The 9,598-nt window shown below is 46.6% G+C and overlaps 1 protein-coding gene across 1 annotated transcript; it reads left to right on the top strand.

The window, feature by feature from the left end:
* Positions 1 to 1,751: 1,751 nt before the first annotated feature.
* LOC102277690 (myeloid-associated differentiation marker) lies at positions 1,752 to 6,387 on the top strand. Its single transcript, XM_070358199.1, has 2 exons — positions 1,752 to 1,786; positions 5,373 to 6,387. The coding sequence occupies exons 1-2, from the start codon at positions 1,752 to 1,754 to the stop codon at positions 6,385 to 6,387; spliced, it is 1,050 nt and encodes a 349-aa protein (XP_070214300.1).
* Positions 6,388 to 9,598: the final 3,211 nt, after the last annotated feature.

Below are 9,598 nucleotides of genomic sequence, written 5' to 3'. Positions count from 1 at the left end.
ATTGGAGAAGGAAATGGCAACCCACTCCAGCGTTCTTGCCTGGAGAATCCCAGGGACAGGCGAGCCTGGTGGGCTGCCGTCTATGGGGTCGCACAGAGTCAGACACGACTGAAGCGACTTAGCAGCAGTAGCAGTAGCAGTAGCAGAATGTATTAAGGGGAAGGTCCTGTAAAAATATTCAAACAGTAGAATAAACTCCTGGAGATGCTGCAAGATAAGTTTAGTCCCAACTTTTTAAACATGTCAAATGGACAATCAGATTTGCTTATTTATCTTAGGCCATCAGATTTTTAATGACTTTAATACTTACCTTCTATTAAAAGAAATACTATGTTTTTATTAGATTTTTTCATGTTACATCATTTTATTAAATTAGCCATTCTATGAATGTGTTAATCTTCCTGAAACTTTATTTTTATTAATTTTAAACAGTTATAGTGTGCCGGTTTTATTTATTTATTATTATTTATTTTTAATTGTCAGGACCATGCAACCTGTGGAATCTTGTTGCTTGACCAGGGGTTGAACCTGTGCCCTGTGCATTGGAAGCGCACAGTCTTAACCACTGTGCCACCAGGGAGGTCCTCTGAAACTTCATTTAAAATCATATCATTACCCTTCTCAAAATCCTCAAACTTCTTTTAAAAGATAAAACTCAAACTTCTCCTTGTGACAATTGAGATCCTCTTCAGTTGGCATTGACTTGTGTTTTCTGCCTTATTGCTCACTGTTTCTTAAAAAATTATCATTGCATTGGTTAAGGTGTGTAGTGATATCTCACTGAGGTTATACCTTGCATTTTCCTCACTATTAATGAGTTTGAGTATTTTTTTAATGTGTTACCTACCATTTAGATATCAGTCTTTATAAAATATTTCAGCCTATTTTTGCAATCAAGCTATGCCATTTGAACTACATGACTTATTTCTTATATGAACTCTCATTTTTCCAACACAGTGCAACTATCAGTTGACACAATTTATACACTTTTCCAAAAGAGCACAATTGGTGATTAGGTGGGTTTAGTGCATCTAAATCATTTATCTCTTATATTAATTTTCATTTTTGTAAAACAGTAACCATTCTCGTAGACCCAGACCCCAGAGGCAAGACTTAAATTTGTATAGAGGATAAAATACCAAATGAAAACTTTGTTGTTAGAATTCTATAATACATAAAGAAATATAAAAAAAGTTCTCTCATTTAAATCAGTCAGATACACTAAAACTTCTTAGGAAGTTTGGCCCATTTTGGGGGGTTGTTTGCCTATTTATTATTAAGTTGCAAAATTTCTTTCTATATTCCAGATAACAGAAATTAAAAATATAATCCTTGTCATATTTTTTAAAGTTTCCAGAAAAGCTTGCCCTACTCTTGCTCTGGAGTATGGTGGTCACAAGGATCCCAGGACCCGTTGTCATATCCTGGGTTCCCTAGTGTCCGAGACTCACAGGGGAGGATCCATTGATCTAGAGAAGGGTGGTCAGTGGAAACGCCCACAGGAGGCACGAGGGAAGAAAATAAGTAAGGTGGATGGAGAGGACTAAGGTCCTTGGAGACAACCAACTGAATCTGTCAGGGGCGGTGGAAAAGCAAGATGCCCTGTGCATGACATAAGCTCATGTTTATAAAGTAGGAAAAAAAATCTACAGGTGCCCTGTACAAACATGTGTGCGTGTATGTACACACATATCTATATATGATTTCAGAGCATGTGAAATGTGCTGAAGGCTGTATATGAGGTTGAGGACATGGATGCTCCCTGGATGGAGGAGTGGACACTCCTGTGAGTAGGCAGGAAGCCTGGCCAAGTCCAAGAAGGGAAACTGGAACATGTGAGATAATTATAGACCTGCTTTATGTCAATGACACCTGAGAATAAGAAAAATATAGAAAACTAAACAGAGATGAGAATGGAAACAATATAGAGCATGTAACAGCTGCTCAGCTCCAGCCACCCAACCGTATTATCTATCACCAAGGGAATGTAGCCTAGTGACACCATATTTTTTGAGTCTTCTAAAGGAGGTAGACATCTACATTTTCAAGTGAAATTAAAGTGCTGTACAGCAACCAAACATGCTGTTGTTGTTCAGTCACTAAGTCATGTCTAACTCTTTGTGACCCCATGAACTGCAGCATGCCAGGCTTCCCTGTCCGTCACAATTTCCCAGAATTTGCTCAAACTCATATCCATTGAGTCAGTGATGCCATCCAACCATTTCATCCTCTGTCATCCCCTTCTACTGCCCTCAATACTTCCCAGCATCACAGTCTTTTCCAGTGAGTTGGCTCTACTCATCGGATGACCGAAGTACTGGAGCTTCAGCTTCAATATCAGTCCTTCCAATGAATATTCAAGTTGATTTCCTTTAGGATTGACTGTTTTGATCTCTTTGCTGTCCAGGGGACTCTCAAGAGTTTTCTGCAGCACCACAGTTCAAAAGCATCAGTTCTTCGGTGCTCAGCTTTCTTTATGGTCCAACTCTCACATCCGTACATGACTACTGGAAAAGCCATAGCTTTGATATACAGACCTTTGTCAGCAAAGTAATGTCTCTGCTTTTTAATACACTGTCTAGGTTTGTCATAGCTTTCCTTCCAAGAAGCAAGCGTCTTTTAATTTCATGACTGTCACATTAAATGGACACAAAGTTGTCATTTACTCTTAAGTATGAATCATAGGGTCATTTTGGTAGTAAGTTGGGAAAAATGAAGAGACAGTATGACCCTCCAGTTTCCCTCACCCCAGGACCCCTCCCCGACCCCAGCAGTGCCCACTGGGAGGCCAACAGGCTCCAGGGCTCCACTGGCAATTGGGGCTGAAAGAGCTTTGTGAGTCCAGGGAGGTTCTCAGGGTTTGCTCTGTGTTTCTCTTTCCAGCCTCAGCTTGTCCCAGGTTTATTATCAGCAGAGGTGACAGGGCCCCTGATGGCAGGAAGCTGGCTGGGGCTCAGGCTGCTGGCCCTTCAGCCCTCTCAGCAAATAGTCCCTTGGAAACAGGGCAGCTGTCCTTGAGGAGGGGGCGGGCTGGGAGGGGCCTTACTCCCCCCACACACTGGACCCTGGAGGAGTCCCTGTGTGAGCAGGACTGCAGCCCTGGCTGGCGGGACTGTCTTGGGCAGGTGACCTGGGCAATTCCGTGGTCTCCAGGGTCCCTGCCACTCTGGCCACATGTCCCTGTCACAGCCCTGAAACCCCTTTAGGCCCCTGTTCTTCTGTCTCAGTTGCAGTCCAAGCCCCTCCTCCATGGGGAAGGTTGGCTCCATGCCTGCATCCCTTCTGGGTCAGAAGACACCTATTGGGCTGCCTCAGGGCCACTGGGACCCTGGGATCCCCCCAGTCATCTCCACTCTGCCACTCCCAACCCCACCCCAGTCCTGGGTGCATCCTCAGGGTTGTCCTTCCCAGGGGTCCATTCGGTGCCTTCTCTTTCAGCTCCTGCCCTTAAAAAGGGCCCCATCATCTGTCCATCCCCATCCCCTCCCTGGATACCCTGAAAGGCTCCATGTCATAATCAGACACAGCATCCTTGTTTATTTCTAATCCCTTCTTCCCAGCTTGGAAGCTGCTAACTGGGGGCTGGGGGAGGGGGTGGGGCTTCCCAGGTGACTAAGTGGTAAAGAATCAACCTGCCAAAGCAGGAGACACAGGTTTGATCCTTGGTTTGGGAATAGCCCCTGGAGAAGGAAATGGCAACCCACTCTGGTATTCTTGCCTGGGAAATTTCATGGACAGAGGAGTCTGGAGGGCCAAAAAGAGTCAGACACGACTAAGCATAACACAGCTGAACCAGTCTCACAGGCCTAAAATCTTCACTCAGGTAGGGCTAGTCCTAGATCTTCCCAGACTCACAGTGGGATGGCAGCTTCAACCCAGGGTTCGAACTCAGGTCTCCCGAATTGCAGGCTGATTCTGTGCCAGCTGAGCCACAAGGGAACCCCAAGAAGCGCATCTTCCCCACCCAAGAATTGAACTGGGGTCTGCTCCATTGCAGGCAGATTCTTTACCAACTGAGCTATCAGGGAAGCCCTTTAAAAACCAAACATTATGTTAATTTATTCTGCGGCTCCCCCATGATACTCCACATTGGAGTCTTGCTAGGTTGGGGTCTCCCTTCCCCAGTGGGAAAGTCACATGTGAAGGCAAAACTGGGGGAGGGAATTCACAACAGTCCCTACTTCCCATGTCATCTTGTCCCCACGGCCTTGCTATCACCCCTGGCTCCTCCCTGTTCACCCCTGGAGCTGCCCTCCTCCAGGTGGGGCTGTGTCCCTCAGATGGCAGCTCCTTCTGGTGATGCTGCAGGGAGGAGAGGCCGGGACACTGTGTCTTCAGGTTGCTGTGGAAGGAGGCTGTGGCCCTGAAGGTGTGTCCTGGGTCCCAGAGCTCCAAGCTTTTTCCCTTGGCTCCCACGCATGGGCCCTGGTGACATGTGGGCTGTAAAGCAAAGTGTTCAGGCTCCCAGCTTTGGCGTTTTTATCTGGGTTCTCACTCCTATCCATGGAACGTTATTTGAGGCACTTGGTTCCCTGAGCCTAATTTTCTCTTTGTCAGATGATTTAGGACAATGTATTTATACAATCACTGTTCTGAAAACTTTGAGGTCAGATCTGCTCCAGAATCAGAATTTTTCAGTTTCAGGCAGGTGACATGGTGCATCTACTTTATAGGAGATAAAACCCTACTGGAGTCTGAAAGCACTTAGTAATCAACACATTCGGTTCTGTGTGTGCTCAGTCATCTCCAACTCTGCAACCTCATGGACTATAGCCCAACAGGCTCCTCCATTCATGGGGTTCTCCAGGCAAGAATGCTGGAGTGGGTTGCCATTTCCTACTCCAGGGACTCTTCCCCACCCAGGGATCAACCCATGTCTCCTGCATCTCCTGCGTTGGCAGGCAGATTCTTTACCATAGCTCCACCTGGGAAGACCCAGTCAAATATGTTAGTGTTTTTGCAATTGAACTTTTGAATTTTTGCACTAAGTGAAATAAAGACCATAAATTGTCTCATGTCCGTTCAGGCCAAATATTCTTATGAAATAAATTTTTTAAAACTTGTATAATTTTCAGAGCCTTGGAGACTGGAGTTACAGATAAGGACAATTCTACCTTGTGTCTCTGATAGTAATGGCAAAAGCTGAAAGAGATAAGTAATGTTTATGGTCTGACGCCAGATCCAGCGCAGCTGTGAGGTTGGGATAAGCCAAGTCTGACAAGGCCAAGGGTGAAGGGTGGGGAGAACCATTCTGGAACAGCTGTGCGGTTACCCAGGTGTCTGAACCATTGGTTCAAACTCCACAGATGCTGAGCCTCAGCTGTCACAGGTCCCTGAACCTTTTCTAGGCATCTGACTTAATCCACTACCAGAGCTGGATCTTCACCTGATGAGTCCTTTGCAAGGACCACGGCCATTCCATTGACAGAGACCCACATGACCATCATGACATCCGCGTCATTGTCCTCAGGTTTGGGCTCTGTGACCAACAAGAGCTACTTCCTCCACTTCCTGCAGCTGCTCTCCACCTGCATGGCCTTCTTCCTGGTGACCAGGGAGAGCACTTGGAGTGTGCTCATAAGTAACTGGTCCATGTTTGTCTGGTGCTCCTGCTTCACCGTGACCCTCCTTACCCTCATAGCTGAATTATGTGGACTCCAGGATAAACTTCACTTCTCCTGGGACAGACTTCTCATCACCTCTGCCTGCTACTGCGCCCTTTTCTGCCTCTCAGCCTCCATCATTTACCCCATCATCTACCTTCAGATTTTTCCCGATGGCTCCCCCCGACACCATGTTATTGCTTCCACTGCATTCTCCTGCATCACTTCTGTGGCTTATGCTATCGAAGTGGTCTGGACCTGTGCCCGGACTGGCGAGTCCTTCTACTCTTTGCTAGGCCTGCTCAAGAGGCTGGAGATCTTCGTGGCATGTGTCATCTTCGCCTTCCTCAGCAACACCTACCCGTATGAGCACCAGCCAGCCCTGGTGTGGTGTGTGGCCGTGTACTGCATCTGCTTCATCCTGGGGGCTGTGGCTATGTTGTGGCACCGGTGTGACTGTGACAAGAGTCTGCCCTACTCCTGTTTGGGGTTTGGGCAGTCTGTGCTCTCCATCCTCCTCTACACCACTGCTCTGGTCCTCTGGCCTCTCTACCAGTTCAATGCGCAGTTCGGTGGGCAGCCCCAGCGGTCCAACGAGTTGAGCTGCATTGATGAGCGCACTTCCTACATGTGCGTCTGGGACCAACGACTGGCTGTGGCCATCCTGACAGCCATCAACCTGCTGATTTACGTGGCGGACCTGATGATCTTGACTGTGGTCAGTGACCGAGGCTCTACGCAGGGGCTCCAGATTCCTCTTCTTACCGAGCTCTGCCTCCTCTGACACCCTTTTCCTGGCTCCTCTCTCTCGTTTATCTCACTCTCTTTGCTGTTTCCTTCTCTCCTTCTGCTCTGTCTCCGTCCTGTCTTGAATGTTTGCCCACATTCTGTTTTACCTCTTTCTCTTGCTTCTCTCACCTTTCCTACATTTTCTGCTTTTTGGCCCTCTTTCAGTTATTCTTGGTTTTCTCATCTCCTGTTTCCAGACCAGGACATTTTCCTTCTTTGGATCTATTGTCATAGCCGTGAGTTCCGGGAAACAAACTCACTCAGAAGGACAATGCAGATAGTGGAGTACAGTTTATTACACTGGTGGGCCCAAGGCAGAGTCTCCTCTTAGTCAAGGACCTGGACCAGTTTTTGTGAAAACTTTATATACCTTAAGTGTACATGCCCAAACCCACCTCCCCAAATTCCCTGAAACTAGTCTGAACAAAGGAAAAGAAAGATACAGTCAAAGATGACCCATGATTCAGATGCCTTGCTGCTGCTGCTAAGTCACTTCAGTCGTGTCAAACTCTGTGCGACCCCATAGACGGCAGCCCACCAGGCTCCCCTGTCCCTGGGATTCTCCAGGCAAGAACACTGGAGTGGGTTGCCATTTCCTTTTCCAATGCATGAAAGTGAAAAGTGAAAGTGAAGTTGCTCAGTCGTGTCTGACCCTTTGTGACCCCATGGACTGCCACCCACCAGGCTCCTCCATCCATGGGATTTTCCAGGCAAGAGTACTGGAGTGGGTGCCATTGCCTTCTCCTCAGATGCCTTAGGCCTAGGTAGTTAACAGAGGACAATTATCAATAGGCCTGTGGTTATATCCCAGTAAGCATAATAGAATTTATGATTCTATTGGTTTACACAGATAATTAGGGTATTCTTTTAGGTGAGGGAGAGTCTAGGTACGAGCCCTGGGGTTCTTCCATGGCGGGTGAAGGGGTGGGGAGGGGGTCTGGTTTTCCAGTTGGTATGTTGTTTCCATAGATACTGGGCTCAAAGTCCACAGTCCGGACCAAGATGGAGTCCTGCTTTCAAGATGCAGCCCGTTCTGTCTGTTTCCTCCTTCACTATCAGGACCCGAGACTCCTTCCTTCTCTGCCCACCACCCTTCCCACCTCCTAAGGTGCTGACTCCACAGCACACAGCCCTCTGTGCAGCTGTCACACCCTGGGCCTCCAGAGGGGCCTCGTTGCCAAAGGGTGTCTGTCTCCCTGACGGTGCCTTAGTTGCTGTGTGTGTTTGGTGTATGTGCAGGTAGCTAAGGATTTGACCCCCTTTCTCTCAGGATAGGGCCTTGTACAGTGCACTTCCCCTTTCAGTTAAAAGGAAAAACTCCAGAGGTCAATAGTTTTCAGTGAGTTGCAAGCTTAAAGCAGAGACCCTGGATCCAGAGGCCCTGCCTGTTGCTCAGTCCCACCTGAGATTGGCTCCAGAATTTTTGTGGGCTCACTAAAACTCTCTGCCTAGACCTCATCTTAAAGCTAGCAAGAGGTAGATGGCTTCCATTCCAATTACACTAGGGGGAGTCAAAAATTGAACTGGAAAAGAACTGCAGTTTCTTGAAGACAACCTCTGAAGTATTTTAGAGGGGCAGGGATGTGACAGCCTCAGAGCTAAAAACTGCATATCCTGCCTCTGCAGGCAGAAGAACATGGACCTTGCCGCTTAAAGAAAAATAGCCATTTAAAGCTGATGTTAGCTAGTATCAACTTTAAAAAGTAGTCACAACCTAGAAGATGAGAGTTATGTTTTATTTGATGGGAGTTTTTAGGACTTCAAGCCCGGCAGCCAGCATCTCAAGTGACCCTGAGAGATATGTTTTGAGGAGGCGGGGTTGGGAGGTGGGCAGGAGTCAGATTATATAGAAGCTTGTAACAAGGAGCAGGTAATCTAAACATCAAAGAATTATTGCTAATTAAGGAAATCCAGATCTCTCTAGTTAAAGAATTTAACACTTTTCTGTGAGAAGATGCAAGAGTTTGAGCTTACTAAAATCATTCCTTTCATTTGCATCTCAGCTGTCTTGGGCCAGCATCCAGAGATTTGATTACTCACATCCTTAGTTCTTTGTTCATGGTAGGGAGTGGCAGCAGCTCATGTTGCCAACTCAGTAGCTGCTGGACAGCAGGCATTGTTCTTCCTGGGCTCAGAAATTCACGTTTAGAGGGCTGGAAGACTGTGACATCCTGTTTATTGATATGGCAGGAAATACTCCATTTCACACTCAGTTCAGTTCAGTTCAGTCGCTCAGTTGTGTCCGACTCTTTGAGACCCCATGAACTGCAGCACACCAGGCCTCCCTGTCCATCACCAACTCCCGGAGTATATCCAAACCCATGTCCATCGAGTCAGTGATGCCATCCAACCACCTCATCCTGTCGTCCCCTTCTGCTCCTGCCCTCAATCTTTCCCAGCATCAGGGTCTTTTCCAATGAGTCAGCTCTTCACATCAGGTGGCCAAAGTATTGGAGTTTCAGCTTCAACATCAGTCCTTCCAATGAATATTCAGGACTGATTTCCTTTAAGACTGACTGGTTGGATCTCCTTGCAGTCCAAGGGACTCTCAAGTCTCCTCCAACACCACAGTTCAAAAGCAGCAATTCTTCTGTGTTCAGCTTTCTTTATAGTCCAACTCTCGCATCCATACATGACCACTGGAAAAATCATAGCCTTGACTAGATGGATCTTTGTTGGCAAAGTAATGTCTCTGCTCTTTAATATGCTGTCTAGGTTGGTCATAACTTTCCTTCCAAGGAGTAAGTGTCTTTTAACATCATGGCTGTAGTCACCATTTGCAGTGATTTTGGAGCCCAGAAAAATAAAGTCTGTCACCGTTTCCATTGTTTCCCCATCTATTTGCTATAAAGTGATGGGACCAGATCTTAGTTTTCTGAATGCTGAGCTTTAAGCCAACTTTTTCACTCTCCTCTTTCATTTTCATCAAGAGGCTCTTTAGTTCTTCTTCAGCCTGTGTAATTTTTCTGTTTTTGTTTGTTTCTTTTCTTTTTGATCAAGGGCCAAATTACTATGTGACCTTATTCTTAAAGGGAAATGTCTTTCAACCCTTTTTCAATTGGCAGGTGGGTTGGGTGGGTGGATATTATTGCTACAACAGTAAACATAATTCCAGTGCCTGACTATGTTACACAAGCAAGTTTCCGTGTGCCAGTTGCTTTCTGCTGCTCCTACATGCTTCTCTGGGACTCATGTATAACGTGATC

This window comes from Bos mutus, chromosome 21 (assembly GCF_027580195.1).
Source record: "Bos mutus isolate GX-2022 chromosome 21, NWIPB_WYAK_1.1, whole genome shotgun sequence".
NCBI lineage: Eukaryota > Metazoa > Chordata > Mammalia > Artiodactyla > Bovidae > Bos > Bos mutus.
This window is presented reverse-complemented; position numbering and strand designations above follow the sequence as displayed.

Excerpts from the sequence above, each read along its gene's own strand:
- LOC102277690 (XM_070358199.1), top strand. The coding sequence starts at position 1,752 with ATGGATGCTCCCTGGATGGAGGAGTGGACACTCCT. Across the intron at positions 1,787-5,372 it reads ATGGAGGAGTGGACACTCCT|AGCTGGATCTTCACCTGATG; the intron begins GTGAGTAGGCAG and ends ATCCACTACCAG.